We start from the raw sequence: 20012 nt of genomic DNA, 5'->3' as shown, positions 1-20012 counted from the left end.
CCAAGCAATGTTCCCCATAAGCTGTGCAGCTACATGGCAGCTTGAATGTTCCTATGCAGGCCCTGCACAGTTACCATGCATGCACAGACATGCACGTAATTGCCTGTATACTCCAAACAACAGCAACAAAAAGAGACCTATTCCCTAACCCTTACATCTGAATGGTGATTCCCACCTGAAGTACAGCATCAAGGTATTTTCTGGGCCTATGGCGTTCATAAGATTCAGTTGTTTTATACACAAACAAAACTAACAAGTTTTGATTTTAACAAACCCACTCGGCCGGAACGAGAAGTTTTGAACACCCGTTTTAAATCAGACTTCTAATGGAGATAACCAAACGCTGATGCGAAGGTTGATGACGTCCACATCCTTCCTATTTGGAGCCCTTCCAGAACACAGGAAACAAATCCAGGTATTCTTTGGGTCACATTCACAATTACAGAAACATAGTTGCACTATTTACTGACTTAACCCAGAAGATGAAGCCTAAGTGATCTGGTCTTGATTGAAAGTGTTCTCGAATATTGTGTGTGCAGTCCACAAACTAGTCAGTATGAATGAGCTTTCAGAGTCCATGGTGATAAATCAGATAAATGTATTGTGCTGTACTTTATTTTTTAAATAAATAAATTTAGAGTACCCAATTCTTATTTTTTTTCCAATTAAGGGGCAATTTAGTGTGGCCAATCCACCTAACCAGCATATCTTTGGGTTGTGGGGATGAAACCTACGCAGATACGGGGGAATGTGCAAACTCCACACGGATAGTGACCCTGGGCCGGGATTGAAACTGGGTCCTCAGCACCGTAGTCCCAGTGCGAACCACTGCACCACCGTGCTGCCCTGCATTAGTGCTGTACTAAGCTAAGTGAATGAGCTACATGGAAATTACAACACAAGTACACTTCTTTGTCTCATAAAATTTACAGCCATTCAGCCCATTGAGTCTGCACCAGCCCTTGGAAAGAGCACCCACTTAAGCCCACACCTCCACCCCATCCCCATAACCCAGCAACCCCACCTAACCTCTTTGGACACTAAGGGGCAATTTAGCATGGCCAATCCAACTAACCTGCACATCTTTGGAGGAAACCGGAGCACCCAGAGGAAACCCACGCAGACACGGGGAGAACGTGCAGACTCCGCACAGACAGTGAGCCAAGCCGGGAATCGAACCTGGGACCCTGGAGCTGTGATGCAACAGTGCTAACCACTGTGCTACGTGCCGCCCGAGTGGTCTCAGGTGATCCATGTTGATATTTATCCCCTATTCAAGCTGCAGTCCGAATATACATGCCCCACCCTCTTTCCATACCCTTTAATCCCTCCTTTATATTTACCATCTCATCTATTTTAAAAACATATGCTTCAATCATTTACTTTTGTGATGTATTCCCCAGCCTCACAACCATCTGCGTAAAGAATTTCCATCTGCTCGCCCTCTTAAATCTCCTACGTTTAATGTTGTCTCTGCCCCTTTCACTTTAAACTTCTCAGCAATGTTTACCCTAACCACATGGCAATCTGAAAGTTCCCACACAGGCCATGCACAAGTCAGCCCCTTCCAGTTGCCTCGTGTGCATGGCTGCACAAAAAATGTAAAGGATCCCACACTAAAACAAATCGCCTACGCACAAAAATAAATTAGATTCACGGAATCACACAACTGTTACATCACAAGGAGGCCTTTCAGCCCATTGCCTGCACCATATCCCGCCTTCTCCCCATTACCCTGCACACTGTTACTTTTCAGATAAGTCTAATTCCCTATTGAATGTCTATATCACTACATTTCAGATCCTAACCGGCCAATGCATGAAAAAGGTTTCCCCTCATGTTGCTTTTGCTTCTTCTAACAATTACTTTAATTCCGTGTCCTCTAGTTCTTGATACTTTCACAAGCTTTTCTGCCCAATCTACTCTCTCTAGATTTTGAATACATTTATCAATCTCCCGTTATCATTCCCGAAAAACAGCCCAACTGCTCTAACCCATTTTGTAATTGCCATTCCTCATCTCTGGAACCATTTTTGTGAATCTTTGCCCCTTTGTAACCTCTTTACATCCTCTTCACAACTTACTTTCCTACCTATCTTTGTGTCTTCAGCAATTTAGCAACCATATCCAAGTAATTTAAACAAGTTGGAAAAAGTTGAGGGCCCGGCATTGACCATGTGACACACAACTCATTACATCCTGTCAATCAGAAAAAGACCCATTTTTGGCTACTCTCCGATTCCTGTTAGCCAGTCAATCTTCTATCCATGCCAATACATTACTCCCTGTATCATGAGCTTACATTTTCCATAATAACGTTTCACGGACACCTTATCAAATGCCTTCTGGAAATCCAACATCCACCAGTTCCCCTTTATCCATAGCACTCTTTCAAAGAACGCCAGTAAATTGTTCAAACATGATTTCCCTCTCACAAAACCATGCGGACTCTTCCTGATTGTCTTGATTATTAGTGCCCTGCTATAACATCGTTAATAATAAGGTTCAACATTTTATCTATAACAGATGCTAAGCCAACTGCCTACAGTTTCCCTCGTGTCTCCCTCCCTTTTTGAATAAAGGGGTTACATTTTCTATTTTCCAATCTAATGGAACATTCCTCGAATCTAGGGAATTTTGGACACTTCTTTTAAGACTCTACAATGAAGTCCATTGGATCCAGAGATTTATCAGACCACAGCTCCAACAATTTGCTAAGTACTACTTCCCTGGTGATTTTATGAAGTTCTGACCTTCCTTTCAATTCATAAATTACAGCCATTTCTAGGATGTTACTTGTATCCTTTATAGTGAAGACTAATGCAAAATGCCTGTTCAATTCTGCCATCTCCTTATTTTCCATTATAAATTTCTAGACACACAGGACCAACATCCACTTTGTTAACTCTTTTCTTTTTTAACTATCTGTAGAAAAATCTAAGTATCTGTCTTTACATCTCTAGCTAGCCTTCTCCCATACTCTAATGTATTTGCTGTTCTTTATATTCTTTGCTGTTCACTTTTCTAACCATCCATCGTCTTTGCGCAACTATATGCTTTTTCTTCAAGTGTGAGCCTGTCTTTAAAATTTTTAGGTAACCGCTGGTGCTGGGTCCTTCCCTTGCAATTTGACTTTCTCCTTGGAATGTATCTTCATACTATTTACAGTGCAGAAGGAGGCCATTCGGCCCATCGAGTCTGCACCGGCTCTTTGAAAGAGCACCCTACCCAAGGTCAACACCGCCACCCTATCCCCATAACCCAGTAACCCCACCCAACACCAAGGGCAATTTTGGAAACAAAGGGCAATTTATCATGGCCAATCCACCTAACCTGCACATCTTTGGGCTGTGGGAGGAAACCGGAGAACCCGGAGGAAACCCACGCACACACGGGGAGGATGTGCAGACTCCTCACAGACAGTGACCCAAGCCGGAATCGAACCTGGGACCCTGGAGCTGTGAAGCAATTGTGCTATCCACAAGGCTACCGTGCTGCCCATTCTGTGTATTCTGAAATATCCCTTTAAATGTCTGCCACTATCTATATTGATCTAGCCCTTAATTGGATTTATTTGCCAGTTCACTTTTGTTAGCTTTGCTTTCATGTCCTCACAATTGCCCTAATTGAAGTTTAAAATACTAGTCTCGGACCCACTCTTCTCTCCCCCAAACAGAATGTAAGATGGATCCATATTAGGACTGCTGCTACCTAGGGGCACCTTCCCCATGAGGTTATCAAATGGTTGGCTCCAGAACATGGCTGTTCGAAGAAATTATTCAAAAACATTCTATGAATTGCTCATCTGGGCTATGTTTGCCCTGCTGATTTTTCTAGTCTATGCGTAGTTTCCCATGGCAGGTTGATGGAAAAAGTGAAGTTGCATGGGGTTCAAGGTGTACTAGCTAGATGGATAAAGAACTGGCTGGGCAACTGGAGACAGAGAGTAGTGGTGGAAGGGAGTGTCTCAAAATGGAGAAGGGTGACGAGTGGTGTTGTTTGTGATATACATAAATGATCTGGACGAAGGTATAGGTGGTCTGATTAGCAAGTTTGCAGATGATACTAAGATCGGTGGAGTTGCAGATACCGAGGAGGACGGTTAGAGAATACAGCAAAATATAGATAGATTGGAGAGTTGGGCAGAGAAATGGCAGATGGAGTTCAATCCAGGCAAATGCGAGGTGATGCATTTTGGAAAATCCAATTCATGAGCGGACTATACGGTCAATGGAAGAGTCCTGGGAAAATTGATGTACAGAGCGATCTGGGGGTTCAAGTCCATTGTACCCTGAAGGTGGCAATGCAGGTCGATAGAGTGATCAAGAAGGCATACAACATGCTTGCCTTCATCGGACGGGCTATTGACTACAAGAGTCGGCAAGTCATGTTACAGTTGTATAGGACTTTGGTTTGGCCACATTTGGAATATTGCATGCAGTTCTGGTCGCCACATTACCAGAAGGATGTGGATGCTTTAGAGAGGGTGCAGAGGAGGTTCACCAAGATGTTGACTGGTATGGAGGGTGCTAGCTATGAAGAAAGGTTGAGTAGATTAGGATTGTTTTCGTTGGAAAGACGGAGGTTGAGGGGGGACCTGATTGAGGTCTACTAAATTATGAGAGGTATGGACAGGGTGGATAGCAACAAGCTTTTTCCAAGAGTGGGGTTGTCAATTACAACGGGTCACGATTTCAAGGTGAGAGGGGGCAAGTTTAAGGGAGATGTGCGTGGAAAGTTTTTTACGCAGAGGGTGATGGGTGACTGGAACGCTTTGCCAGCGGACGTGGTAGAGGCGGGCACGATAGCATCATTAAGATGCTATATCTAGACAGATATATGAACGGGCAGGGAACAGAGGGAAGTAGATCCTTGGAAAATAGGCGACAGGTTTAGATAAAGGATCTGGATTGGCGCAGGCTGGGAGGGCTGAAGGGCCTGTTCCTGTGCTGTAATTATCTTTGTTCTAAAATCCCCCCATAATTATCATCATACCTTTCTGACAAGCTCCCATTATCACTTGTTTTATATTCTATCCTACCGTGTAGTTAGAATTAGGGGGCTCTACATCTCTCACAAGTTACTTCTTGCTTTTATCATTTCTCATTGCTACCCAAACCACTTCTACATTCTGGTTTCCCGAACATAGGTCATCCCTCTCTGATGTGCTAATATCATCATTAATTAGCAGTGCCACTCCACATTTTTCTAGCTTCATGTCCTTTCTAAATGCCACACAATCTTTAATATTCCGGTCATATGAGGGACAGTTGAGGACTCTGGGTCTGTACTCATTGGAGTTTAGAAGGATATGGGGGGGGGGCGATCTTATTGAAACTTGCAGGATACTGCATGGCCTGGATAGAGTGGACGTGGAGAGGATGTTTCCACTTGTAGGAAAAACTAGAACTAGAGGACACCATCTCAGGGACGATCCTTTAAAACAGAGGTGAGGAGGAATTTCTTCAGCCAGAGGGTGGTGAATCTGTGGAACTCTTTGTCGCAGAAGGCTGTGGAGGCCAAATCACCGAGTGTTTTTAAGACAGAGATGGATAGGTTCATTTTTACAAAATAAATTTAGAGTACCCAATTCATTTTTCCAATTAAGGAGCAATTTAGTGTGGCCAATCTTTCTACCCTGCACATCTTTGAGTTGTGGGGCCGAAACCTACGCAAACACGGGGAGAATATGCAAACTCCACACGGACAGTGACCCAGAGCCGGGATCGAACCTGGGACCTCGGCACCGTGGGGCAGCAGTGCCAACCACTGCATCACCGTGCTGCCCGAGATAGATAGGTTCTTGATTAAGAAGCGGTTATGGGGAGAAGGCAAGAGAATGGGGCTGAGAAAAATATCAGCCATGATTGAATGGCAGAGCAGACTTATGGGCCGAGTGTCTTATGGATGGTCCCAATCTGTAACCTTGCAGCCATGTCTCTGTAATGACTATCAAATTATACTCATTTATTTCTAACCTGCCTAGAGTGCCGTTTTACTCTTAGATTGGAACTAATAAAATTGTACTCTTATCATATTTTATCACATTCTGTTCCTCATTTCCCATATTGGTATCTTTCGCTCCTGCCTGGTCTCTATTCAATGATTGATCACATCTTTCCAAATGTGATCCCTTGCCCTCACTATTTAGTTAAAGGTAGCACAGTGGTTAGCACTGTTGCTTCAAGGCGCCAGGGTCCCAGGTTCGATTCCCGGCTTGGATCACGGTCTGTGCGGAGTCTGCACGTTCTCCGCGGGTCTGCGTGGGTTTCCTCCGGGTGCTCCGGTTTCCTCCCACAAGTCGCAAAAGACGTGCTGTTAGATGAATTGGACATTCTGAATTCTCCCTCATTGTACCCTAACAGGCGCCAGAGTGTGGCGACTAGAGGATATTCACAGTAACTTCATTGCAATGTTAATGCAAGCCTACTTGTGACAATAATAAAGATTATTATTATTCAACTCTACTACTTCCCCAGTTATGTGGCTCGCTTACCAACAGTACAGATCCCGCTTCCCCAATACTGGTGTCAATGCCCTGTGAACCGGTACCCACTTTTCCCATACCAGTCTTTGAGCCACACATTCATTTCTCTAGTATTATTTGCCCTATGCCCTATTTGAACATGGCTCAGGTAATAATCTAGAGGTATTGCCTTCTGAGGGTCTGCTTCCTATGTTTGGTGCCTAATTCCTCATATTGATTATGCAGAACCTCTTTCACAGTTCTGTGTCGTTGGTACCTACATGGACCACAACGACTAGATCCGACCCCTCCCACTGCATGTTCCACTAGAGCCCTGAGCAAATGTCCTGAAATGTGGCACTGGGCAGGCAACACAGCCTTCTGGATTCTCACTCTATGCTATATAGAGAACAGTATACTGTCCTCTAACTATCACTATAATCCTTTTTGCTTTAATGGCTTCCTGTACCATAGTGCCATAGACAGTCAGCTCATCCATCCTGAAGCCCCCTCCCCATCCAAACAAGCTGAAAGAATCCCAAACCTGTTGGATGAAAGCAAAGGCGGAGGCTCCTGTGCTCCTGGGTCCCTTACCTGCCTCACTCTCCTGTTCCTAAATACTGACCAAAGCAGAAGAACGTGTCCTATGGTGTCTGACCACCTCCTGGTACAAAATGTCCAGGCAGCTTTCCCCTCCCAGATGTGTCACAACATCTGCAGCTTGGCCTCCAGCTCAATGACTCTTGAGCCAAAATTCCTCAAGGCGCAGACACTTACTGCAGTCAAACAAAGAACAAAGAAATGTACAGCACAGGAACAGGCCCTTCGGCCCTCCAAGCCCGTGCCGACCATGCTGCCCGACTAAACTACAATCTTCTACACTTCCTGGGTCCGTATCCCTCTATTCCCATCCTATTCATGTATTTGTCAAGATGCCCCTTAAATGTCTCTATCTTCCCTGCTTCCACCACCTCCTCCGGCAGCGAGTTCCAGGAACCCACTACCCTCGGTGTAAAAAACTTGCCTCGTACATCTACTCTAAACCTTGCCACTCTCACCTTAAACCTATGCCCCCTCGTAATTGACCCCTCTACCCTGGGGAAAAGCCTCTGACTATCCACTCTGTCTATGCCCCTCATAATTTTGTAGACCTCTATCAGGTCGCCCCTCAACCTCCGTCGTTCCAGTGAGAACAAACCAAGTTTATTCAACTGCTCCTCATAGCAATGCCCTCCATGCCAGGCAACATTCTGGTAAATCTCTTCTGCACCCTCTCTAAAGCCTCCACATCCTTCTGCTGGTGTGGCGACCAGAATTGAACACTATACTCCAAGTGTGGCCTAACTGAGGTTCTATACAGCTGCAACATGACTTGCCAATTCTTATACTCAATGCCCCGGCCAATGAAGGCAAGCATGCCGTATGCCTTCTTGACTACCTTCTCCACCTGTGTTGCCCCTTTCAGTGACCTGTGGACCTGTACACCTAGATCTCTCTGACTTTCAATACTCTTGAGGGTTCTACCATTCACTGTATATTCCCGACCTGCATTAGACCTTCCAAAATGCATTACCTCACATTTGTCCAGATTAAACTCCATCTGCCATCTCTCCGCCCAAGTCTCCAAACAATCTAAATCCTGCTGTATCTTCTGACAGTCCTCATCGCTATCTGCAATTCCACCAACCTTTGTGTCGTCTGCAAATTTACTAATCAGACCAGTTATATTTTCCTCCAAATCATTTGTATATACTACAAACAGCAAAGGTCCCAGCACCGATCCCTGCGGAACACCAGTCATGTATATCCTGGATATAGGCCACCGCCGTCATGACACATCTTCTGCCCGATCATCCTTAAATGCGTTTTTATTAATTATTGAAATTATTTTATTCAATTAATTATTTTAAAAAGAAATTTGATTAACTTTACCACAAGTCTGTTCTTTTTTTAAACCTTAGGAACAGAATGAAGCTTAACCACTTACCAGATACTCACCAAACAAGTTAGCTTCTATCCCTGTGTTGCACATGAACCAATTCCTGAAGGATGAAGAAGTTAAAAAAGGCAAAAGCACTGGCTTCCCCTCCTCACCTAACTCCTTTAAATCACTCAATTTCTGGCGCGCTGTTCAAAGTCGCACTGAAACATCGGTTTATCTTTCCTCTGAATCAAAAGCGTCAGCTGCTCCCAGTTACTGAAAAACTGGTTTAAATTGCCTTTCTTAATTAGCTAACTTCGGCTGAAGAAACCGTGCTTAAAGCTGGGAAATTTAGACAGTAAATTTCAGTTAGATTCCAGATTAATACATCCTTACCCACCACAACTTCCAGCTTTCAATGCAGTTATGACTTATGCATAGGTACACTCAGGTCCCTTTTCATCTTTAGAGTCAAGCCATAGAGTTTCGAACAGCCATGCTACGCCCAGAAGGTAGCATGCCGCGGGCACGACGTAGCTGATAGAAGCTGGGTGCCAGGTTGGCACTGCCAAGCTGCCAGGTTGGCATTTTTCATGGGGTGGTAATCAGGCCAGGGGTCCCCTCATAGCGTGTTGGGGCTGGGGAAATTGCGTCGGAGATTCCAGAGCTCGGGATACCATTTTAAAGTGGCGTCCCGATCTCTCGCTACATTGAGGAGTTCCGGCGAGCAGAGCTCCTCAGTGCAGAAAACGGGGCTATTTGTGGCCTCGGTCACGCATTCCCCACTAACCAGAGTGCCATTCTATAGCGTGTTTCTCGGCACTGTGAGCAACGTGAAATATGCGGCTAAACGCACTCACCAAGGGACTTTGTTCCCATTTAGTTAAATCGCACCCACTGTCTTTCTATGTTCTCTTTCTACCACAATGAATCACTTCATATTTCTCTGGATTGAACTTCATCTGCCACCTGTCTGCCCATTCCACCAACGTGTCTATGTCCTTTTGAAGTTCTAGACTATTCTCCTTACAGTTCACAATGCTTCCAAGTTTCATTGACTGGAAATTTTGAAATTGTGTCCTGTAATAGAATAAAGCTTAACCATTTACCAGATACTCCCCAAACAGTTAGCTTCTATCCCTGTGTAGCACATGAACCAATTACGGAGGTCTAGAGCAAGGGCCCCAACACTGACCTTTGGCGATTTCAACAGGAAGCCTTTCTCCTGTTCAAGAAACATCCCTTAACCATTACTCTGTTTCCTATCACTCAGCCAGTTCTGTATCTGTTTCTTCAGTCCCTTTTATTCCATGAACTATAAATTTGCTCAAAAGGGCACTGTATCAAATGCCTTTCGAAGTCGGTGTACATCGCATTAACAGCATCATCCTCATCAAACCTCTGTCAAGTCTTCAAAATACTAAGTTAGTTAAACCAATTTTCGCTTAAATCTATGCTTAACCCATTTGTTCAAGTGACAATTAATTTTGTCACAAATTATTATTGAATGTTTCCCTGCCGTCAAAACTAAGCTAATTGGCCTGTAGTTGCTAGGATTATCTTTGCACCGTTTTTGAACAAGGTTGCAACATTTGCTATTCTTCAGTCATCTGGCACCACCTGGAGTCCAAGGAAGACAGGAAAATTATGAGCAGTGGCTCCACAAATTCAACGTTTATTTTCCTCAATAATGCATTTCATGTGATCCTTATGCCTTATCAACTCTTTAAGCCTATCCAATACCTCTTCTTCATCAATTTTAAATACTTCTGGTGTATTGATTACTACCTCTCTCATTGTGATCTCGGCAACATCTTTGTTTTTGGCGTAGACAGAAGCAAAGTGTTCATCCGTCCCCATCCGTAAATCCTCTTTTTGGCCCTTTCCTCCTTTCATCACCTTTTTATTACTTATATGCCGAAACAAGACTTTGGGAATCTCTTTTTGTTAGCTACTAGTCTCTTTTTTCACTCTCTTTTTGCTTTTTCACTTCTCTGAACTTTCTACATCAGCTTGGTTTGCCCGACACCCGTCATAAACACACTCTTTCTTCTTCATTATAACCTCTATCTCTTTAGTAATTTAGGGAGCTCTGGATTTCTTTGCCCTCCATGGGAATATACCTTGACTGTGCCCAAACTCATTTTTGAAGGTAGGCAATTCATAGAATTTACAGTGCAGAAGGAGGCCATTCAGCCCACTGAGTCTGCGCCGGCTCTTGGAAACAGCACCTTTCTTAAGTCCATGCCTCCAATCTATCCCCATAACCCAGAAACCCAACCTAAGCTTTTTTGGACACTAAGGGGCAATTTAGCATAGCCTATCCACCTAACCTGCACATCTTTGGACGGTGGGTGAAAACCGGAGCAGCGTCTCCCGGCTTTTATCGGCCACAGTGTACCGTGGCCCGCTGCTTTTAGGGTGCAGCATTGCCATTAAACTGCGCCTGCTACTTACTCATGGAGCACATTCCATGTAATCTTCAATAGAAACACCCAATTGCAGGCTACTGTCACAAATGGTAGCTTATTTGAAAGAAACAGAATGGTTTTGAATCACCTGGTTGCTACAGAAACTGCAATGATGTTTGTAAGACCGCATTTATTGTATTTTCTGAACATCGTTCTCACAGCAACAGACTGTCAACTTGCGGCAAGAATGTTTGCTGTTTTCGAGCAGAGCCCTTAAGAATACAAAATGGTCCAATTCCCAAAATTAAAACACTAACTGCAGGTCTGAGATACATAACCACCAGATTGATGGCACTCATGATTCAAGAAAGGAGTCGCATGACAAATTAAATATTGTTTGTAGCTTGATAGATTTTGCTTTAGCACAATGACAAGATACAAGTATTTTAAAATTAGCTGCAGTTAAAATCAATGCCCCAGTTTAGCGCGATACCAAATTTGTGAACATGCGCCAAAGTCAGCTTTCTAACAGGACAAACGAAGGGAGGCGCAGAGCAACATGGAATTAAATACATATTAGATCAGGCTTGTCCACCGCGAAGCCCCCCCGATATGCCCCCAGAGGTAATTTTCAAAATTCAGACAAGTATAGTGGAAGATTCTTAAAGAAACTGTTCCTCCAATCACAGGCTACTTCTCTCCCATGTTTACCGCTGATAGCAGCAAATGTGGGAGAAAAAAACTCTGATTGGAGGAATGGCAACATTGGCAGCAGCAGCTGGGCATCTAGAAACAGAGGAAACAGTGAGAGAGAGGCAGGCCCAACCCAGTAAGAGGCTGGATGCAATGGTGTGAACTGGGATGGGGTGGGGTCGGTGTGCGCGCGAGCGACCACAGGCGAAAGTATGCAAAAGCAGTGGAGACAAGAGTATGTTGGATGCGCATGTCTGTCTGTCTCACTTGCAGTCTCAGGATTTCCACTTATTCTCAATCCCACACAATCACATTCACTCGCACAAGTAGGTGAGCACGAGTGAGTGAGCATCAAGAGATTGGGTGTGAACCAAACAGACTCAAACCCCACTCACATTCTAATGGTGGTCTTTATTAATTATCAATTCATTGCTTTGACGTCGCTTTATTTTTTCTCAACAAGTTGCTTCTTTGCTTTGTACCTCAACTTTATTCACATTTAATGAGCCAAAATTTGCTCATCGGCCTCGAGTGAGAAGAAAATGGAAATGTTAACCCAAAGTGAAAAGGATGGCCGAACCTCTATTCAATGTTGTTCCTGGGTCTGCACCCAGGCATTCCAGATTGCCTGGGTGCTACAAATATTGGGAAGTTGGATGGCTTGGAGCTCATGCCAGTTTGGGAACCTGCCTGATAGTCCTCCGTTAATTCAAATGGAAAGGGTACGAAGTATTGCTGTGTCCACCCAGTTCTGTGATTTTTATTGCATTTAGGCAATCAGTGTGTTCATGTAAAGCTCAGGAAAATTTCCCATGTTCACTGTTGAGCTGAAACAGTTAAACGCTTCAGAAATGCAGAAAAGGCCCAAGAATGTGACAGTAACTACAGTCAAGACTTTGAACCACACAGACACACTTGAAAAGAAAAGCATAGAACTTCAAAGTCAGGTCTTAATGAGTTTTACCACTGAATTCCTAGATTTTACTTGGGTGTTAAATCAGTAAAAACTCAACTCCTCCCAAATTGAACAAACCCCCAAAATTTCCATTTCTTTCCAAACAAAAAAAGTAATCAATCCACATTTCACGTCATTAAAGTACAAATTAAGACTTTATTTGTAATTACAACAAGCCCACTACACTAAAGCAACAATCTCCAATTAATGGGGCAATTTAAAGTTCTGAAGATTCAGAAGCATTTTAAAAAAGGTCCCTTTAAGTCATGTAAATTGTCATTGAGAAAGTTGATTGCACAGACAAAACATCAGTAGTTGGCAATTATGATTTTGTCCAACATTGAAACATGTGATGGGGCTGTGGGTTGCTGTATACTTTGCCAAATATTGGATCATAAAGAAAGGGCAATTTGTTAATTTACATGCGGTGTTTGTTAGAATACAGGGGAAATTATAAAATGCTTTTCAGGACTCCTAGAATTTAAAAAAAAAATTGCTTACAAACCAGCACCATTTTCTATGAAACATTTTCATTCGATCTGTCCGTATCATCGATTAACCTGATAGCGAATTTGCATTGGTAACATAATACTCTCACCTTCATCATCAAAAATGGCACGCTCGCAGTCAAATTCGGAGGGTGTGATGGGGCATTTGTACAATCCTCCTGTTATTCTAGCTTGTTGATTTGGAAGTCCTTTTGCTTTTGGAGCACCAACCAATAACCTGTTTAGAAAATGTTGTTTGTAAAAGTTAGAAGTTAAAGAACACAACAGGTTAACTCAAGTAAGCTAGTACATGCAGGTCAAACCAAGACAGAGGACCTTAATTGGAATAAAATCAAAAATAGTTTTGTGTCTCCACACCTTCAGAGTGATTGGAGCTGGGAATTTTTATATCATATTTAAATTGGATTCCAACATGAAGCTATGCTGAAAACATAAAAATCATGCCAGGGTTCTGCCAAACTATTTCACTTAAAAGAAAGGAGGTCAGCACATTCGGCTGCATCATTCCAGGTCTTCTCTTCTCCTTGCCACAAGTTGATTGCTGAATAAGTCTCAATTCAAATCAAAATGTTTGCAGAGATGTAATGCAACCTCATATTGGACATTAAAAAGAGGTTGTGTTTGCAGTGCACACTTGCTTATTAACTCTAACCTGCATATTGCTGTAAAACTTGGACTTTTTTGGCAAGGGGATTCCATTTTTTCCCCAACATAATTGAAGCAAGCAGGTTAAGAACGGCAAGTTATTGCAAAGTAAAGAAATCATTTTAGTTTGCTTCACCACTCCTCAGAAGTGCATCTTGTCAGAGACGAGACCTAATTAAATGTTACCACATTTCAACAATGTGGCGACTAGAACAAAGAACAAAGAACAAAGAAATGTACAGCACAGGAACAGGCCCTTCGGCCCTCCAAGCCCGTGCCGACCATGCTGCCCGACTAAACTACAATCTTCTACACTTCCTGGGTCCGTATCCTTCTATTCATATATTTGTCAAGATGCCCCTTAAATGTCCCTACTTCCACTACCTCCTCCGGTAGCGAGTTCCAGGCACCCACTACCCTCTGCGTAAAAAACTTGCCTCGTACATCTACTCTAAACCTTGCCCCTCTCACCTTAAACCTATGCCCCGTAGTAATTGACCCCTCTACCCTGGGGAAAAGCCTCTGACTATCCACTCTGTCTATGCCCCTCATAATTTTGTATACCTCTATCAGGTCTCCCCTCAACCTCCTTCGTTCCAGTGAGAACAAACCGAGTTTATTCAATCGCTCCTCATAGCTAATGCCCTCCATACCAGGCAACATTCTGGTAAATCTCTTCTGCACCCTCTCTAAAGCCTCCACATCCTTCTGGTAGTGTGGCGACCAGAATTGAACACTATACTCCAAGTGTGGCCTAACTAAGGTTCTATACAGCTGCAACATGACTTGCCAATTCTTATACTCAATGCCCCGGCCAATGAAGGCAAGCATGCCGTATGCCTTCTTGACTACCTTCTCCACCTGTGTTGCCCCTTTCAATGACCTGTGGACCTGTACTCCTAGATCTCTTTGACTTTCAATACTCTTGAGGGTTCTACCATTCACTGTATATTCCCTACCTGCATTAGACCTTCCAAAATGCATTACCTCATATTTGTCCAGATTAAACTCCATCTGCCATCTCTCCGCCCAAGTCTCCAGACAATCTAAATCCTGCTGTATCCTCCGACAGTCCTCATCGCTATCCGCAATTCCACCAACCTTTGTGTCGTCTGCAAACTTACTAATCAGACCAGTTACATTTTCCTCCAAATCATTTATATATACTACAAAGAGCAAAGGTACCAGAACTGATCCCTGTGGAACACCACTGGTCACAGCCCTCCAATTAGAAAAGCATCCCTCCATTGCTACTCTCTGCCTTCTATGGCCTAGCCAGTTCTGTAGCCACCTTGCCAGCTCACCCCTGATCCCGTGTGACTTCACCTTTTGTACTAGTCTACCATGAGGGACCTTGTCAAAGGCCTTACTGAAGTCCATATAGACAACATCTACTGCCCTACCTGCATCAATCATCTTAGTGACCTCCTCGAAAAACTCTATCAAGTTAGTGAGACACAACCTCCCCTTCACAAAACCGTGCTGCCTCTCACTAATACGTCCATTTGCTTCCAAATGGGAGTAGATCCTGTCTCGAAGAATTCTCTCCAGTAATTTCCCTACCACTGAAGTAAGGCTCACCGGCCTGTAGTTCCCAGGATTATCCTTGCTACCCTTCTTAAACAGAGGAACAACATTGGCTATTCTCCAGTCCTCCGGGACATCCCCTGAAGACAGCGAGGATCCAAAGATTTGTGTCAAGGCCTCAGCAATTTCCTCTCCAGCCTCCTTCAGTATTCTGGGATAGATCCCATCAGGCCCTGGGGACTTATCTACCTTAATATTTTTTAAGACACCCAACACCTCGTCTTTTTGGATCACAATGTGACCCAGGCTATCTACACCCCCTTCTCCAGACTCAACATCTACCAATTCCTTCTCTTTGGTGAATACTGATGCAAAGTATTCATTTAGTACCTCGCCCATTTCCTCTGGCTCCACACATAGATTCCCTTGCCTATCCTTCAGTGGGCCAACCCTTTCCCTGGCTACCCTCTTGCTTTTTATGTACGTGTAAAAAGCCTTGGGATTTTCCTTAACCCTATTTGCCAATGACTTTTCGTGACCTCTTCTAGCCCCCCTGACTCCTTGCTTAAGTTCCTTCCTACTTTCCTTATATTCCACGCAGGCTTCGTCTGTTCCCAGCCTTTTAGCCCTGACAAATGCCTCCTTTTTCTTTTTGACGAGGCCTACAATATCACTCGTCATCCAAGGTTCCCGAAAATTGCCGTATTTATCTTTCTTCCTCACAGGAACATGCCGGTCCTGTATTCCTTTCAACTGACACTTGAAAGCCTCCCACATGTCAGATGTTGATTTGCCCTCAATGAATGACTAGTTGGCTGGAGTCCCATAGAACTTTTTTTGTTAACTGCGATGGATTAGAATATTAATTCTTATGCACTTCATAATATTGAGCTGGAATTTAGCACAACTAAACTCCCTTCTCCATCGTCCACTTTTCTCCTGAGATATTCCCGGGCTGATTTCCCGGCCTCAGGAACATTTGAATGATTTTGGTGGCTCAGAGCCTGCACTGAGGATGTGGCCTAGAATGAGCTGAAGAGCAAATATAGAAATCCTCTGAACTCTGCCACAGCTACTTTTAAAACTTAGAAGTATTAAAACTTGGGTGAACATTTTGCACAGTCTACCCTGAATTAAATAAAATCAATATCTCCACTACCATCAATACATTTCATTCAGTGTTAGTGTGGCAAAGCTGACAGGAAACATATTGGTTGACATTCCATGGAATTTTCATCCGTTTCCAATAAGTCAACACACAAATGCAGTGGAACACATCTTGGATCCATTTTCTGATTACTGCTGTGGAACAAGTGAGCAGGAAGAGAAGGGATGCTCCATCCCGCATTTACCAATGTAATCCCAAATTCCAAAATGATTGACAGCTTTGTGACTTTTAAAATGGAACATGGTCACCCATCTACTACTACTACATTTTACAAATCTGACAACTTTGAACTGTATCGTAATGCTGCTACATACAGAAATATTTCCTTGCTGATGTGCTAACACAATAGTATACAGATTCTACTTGTGAGCAGTTGTATTAAGATTAGTTGACAACCAGATGCTAATGTCGCATTCAAAATGAAATTGAACATTAATGCAATGGGAGAAAATCAGATTCTGACTGAAACATGTGTGTGTGGACAGTTGCTGAGTCAGGTTCTTTGAATGCCAGCATTAGCAACGATACCAACATTTTGCAAAAATGCCTTCCCTTCCTCTTTATCTTTTCCAAGAACACAATTACTTGCTTTAATTTCATGAAATTAAGTATGGTGTCAAACAGCAGTAGCCACAGGGCATTATTAAATGTGCATGACGCTTCTGAAACCATCAGTCATGAACTTGAACAAAGGATAAAAGATTGATGGGAAGCTTGGAAACTTTTGTGAAGAAGCACAAAAGAACCTTTCAGCAGCTAAAACATGAGGGTTAGCAAAACTGCACAACAATTGCAAGGCAAATAAAAGCTCCCCAAATTCAAACTTCTCTTTTAAATCCATTTCTCCTTCCCACCCAGTGTCGTTTTATAATAGTCATGAATCAGTTTCAGAATGAAAAAGAACCACAGCAACAAAAAAGTCATGGACATGTCATACATTATTGACACTTACTTTTAAATCTAGTTCAAGATCAGAATATATCTATACGTAGAATAGAACAAATGACTTTTCAGCCATCTGGACTGTGTCCAGTCCATCAAAGTTGTTTTTTCAGTTTTGCTTGAACGCTTGTGGAGTTGGCTTCAAAAAGAAAGCTAGCATTTGTTTAATGGTTTAATATACATCATTGTGGCAGCAAATTGAATCTAGACGGTGCCATGGACGCAGTGCTGATGGAACTTCTCTAGAGCTCTATGTGTTGCTTTTAAGGCAAGTTCGTCCTCAACAGTAGGGCAGGTGAAGGAAGACGCATCTCACAGGCTGTGAAGGAGGAAGAAGCTGCAGCATCTGACCACTAACCCGTCAAAATTACGTGGACAATGATGGCGCCCGAAAGATCCCACATTAAACAAAGTGACGTGCAGACTTCGATCAGGATCCGTTTGCAAGGTCCTGTGGCGATGGAGAATTGGCAATGAGGGCAGGGTTGTGAATCTGCAAAGCACCACCACTGGGGCTGGTTTAGCACAGGGCTAAATCGCTGGCTTTGAAAGCAGACCAAGGCAGGCTAACAACATGGTTCAATTCCCGTACCAGCCTCCCCGAACAGGCGCAGGAATGTGGCGACTAGGGGATTTTCACGGTAACTTCATTTGAAGCCTCCTTGTGACAATAAGCGATTTTCATTTCATTCATACATTATGGTCATTGGCATCAGTGTTGGGGCAGAGGTGTCTTTGGGCAACAGCATCACGGCAGCACAGTGGCACAGTAGTTACCACTGCTGCCTCACAGCACCAGGGACCTGGGTTCAATTCCAGTCTTGGGTGACTGTCTGTGTGGGGATTGCACTTCTCCCCGTGTCTGCGTGGGTTTCCTCCGGGTGCTCCGGTTTCTTCCCAAAGTCCAAAGATGCGCGGGTTAGGTGTGGTTATGGGGTTATGTGGATAGGTCAGGAGGGGAGTGGAGGGCGCCCATCTTCTTCATTCTATGGTTCCTCTTGATATAGAAAGGAAGTTACAAGCAAAGGATGGGTAAGCATTATGCCCTTAGGATTCACGAGACAGAGGAGGAGATGGAAACTTGTGGTCTGCCATGGGGATGTCACGGTTACATTGATGTCCAGTCACCACTAACCCTCCAATCTTGCAATCCCCATCAGTCTCATTGCCTGCTCGTCTTTGAGAATGACTTTTTTTAAAGTCAAGTTGCCACTTCTGCGAGACAATTTTTTTAAAAATGGGAATTCTGCGACAAATTCTCCTCCAACAAGCTTAAATGAATTAGATGAAGACTCCGGCTTCGGGGAAATGAGTATCCCACATTGAGATTTCAAATTTGTGGCCACTTATCTGGTCTGGCAGATAGGAGACTCCAGAACCACAGCAATGTGGTGGACTGATAACCCTGAAATGGCCTAGTATGCCATACAAATTCATACGCTATTAGGGATAGGCAACAAATGCTGGTGATGCCCACATCTCATGAGATAATAAATTAACCACCCTGGCTTCCTGCCACCGAGGAACACACCACGGGGAGGCCAGAGAATCTCTCCCCATATCTGATCTCTGCCGGGCACCTTGCTACTCCTTTGGACTCTAGCAATATGACCGTCGTCAAATCCATTTCAACTCACATCTGATTCCCAGATTTTACACCTAGTTTTTTTTTATGTCCTAATATTTCTATTATTTTTCGAAGATTTTCTATTACATCATTCCACTCCCAATCCCCCTCTGATTCTCTTTTTTGATATGTTACTTCTGCGTGTTTGTCTGTATGTTGCTTTTTTTCCTTCCAACTTTCCTTCTTTTCGAACTCTGCTAACATGCTTCCCAGTCACTTACTTCCCAGTTGTGAAGGGAGATCCAACCTGAAAAGTGAACTGTGTCGTTCTCTCCACATATCCTGTTTTCAGCTGGCATTTGTTTCAGATCGCCGACAGCAATGTTCATGCTTAATTGAAGGATTGCAATTTTATAAAAATAGAGCTACGATAAGAAAGCACAATGGGAATAATGACATTATTGGAGGTGGGTGCCAAATTAGTCTTTGGATGCATTATCGGTGGTCAATTATAAAAAATATTTTTAGCTTAATGTTTTCATATAAAAATTGATACCACAATTCTTGTGTGTCCAGTGGCCATTGAAGAATAGCTGGTTGGACGTTTGTCTATCTCTGATTAGCCAATCTTATCCAGTGGCAGAGCTTCATTAATCTCTGCCAGTTATATGTCTTTGTATTCGCACAAATGTATGAAAGAAAACACCTGGTCCATTGGACCTCCACCATTCTGGCATGGTGTAAATTCTGCATTTCCATGACCCTCATTCCCTCTTGACAAAGAGTTTATGCAATCTCTTGGGAGAGAGGGAAAAAACTCTGCTGCCCATGTCTTAACTTCCGAAACTCTGCTGCCCATGTCTTTAACTTCAAAAAAGTCCCATTAACCAAACACCCCTCACTCACTGACCTACAATGACTCCCTAACAAGCAATGTTTTGATTTTACATTCTCATTTTCAAATCTCTCCACGGCCTCAACTTTTCCCAGCTCTATAATCTCCTTCAGGCATCCCTATTATCTAGCGCTTTACATGTGGCGCTTTACAGCCTTCAGCTGCCCAAGTCCTAAACTCTGGAACTCCCTCGCTACATCACTCCACTTCTGTACCTTGCTTTCCTCCTTCAAGACTCTTCTTAAAATCTACCCATTTGATCAAGCTTTTGGTCATCTAACCCAATATCACCTTATATAGCTCCAAGAGTCTT

General features: G+C 43.4%; 1 protein-coding gene across 3 annotated transcripts in view; it reads right to left on the bottom strand.

Annotated features, from left to right (window-relative positions):
• The window catches only part of LOC140391472 (integrin alpha-6-like), a 150917-nt gene that overhangs the window by 99996 nt on the left and 30909 nt on the right, over positions 1 to 20012 (bottom strand). For all 3 annotated transcript variants that reach the window (XR_011935091.1, XM_072475979.1, XM_072475987.1), the window contains exon 2: positions 13045 to 13172. Coding sequence is in view for 2 of the 3 variants with exons in the window: in XM_072475979.1 (XP_072332080.1) it covers positions 13045 to 13172 (128 nt within the window). In the remaining variant the exon portion in view is untranslated. The remainder of the gene's footprint in view (positions 1 to 13044; positions 13173 to 20012) is intronic.

Source organism: Scyliorhinus torazame, chromosome 2, assembly GCF_047496885.1.
Source record: "Scyliorhinus torazame isolate Kashiwa2021f chromosome 2, sScyTor2.1, whole genome shotgun sequence".
Classification (NCBI taxonomy): Eukaryota; Metazoa; Chordata; class Chondrichthyes; order Carcharhiniformes; family Scyliorhinidae; genus Scyliorhinus; species Scyliorhinus torazame.
This window is presented reverse-complemented; position numbering and strand designations above follow the sequence as displayed.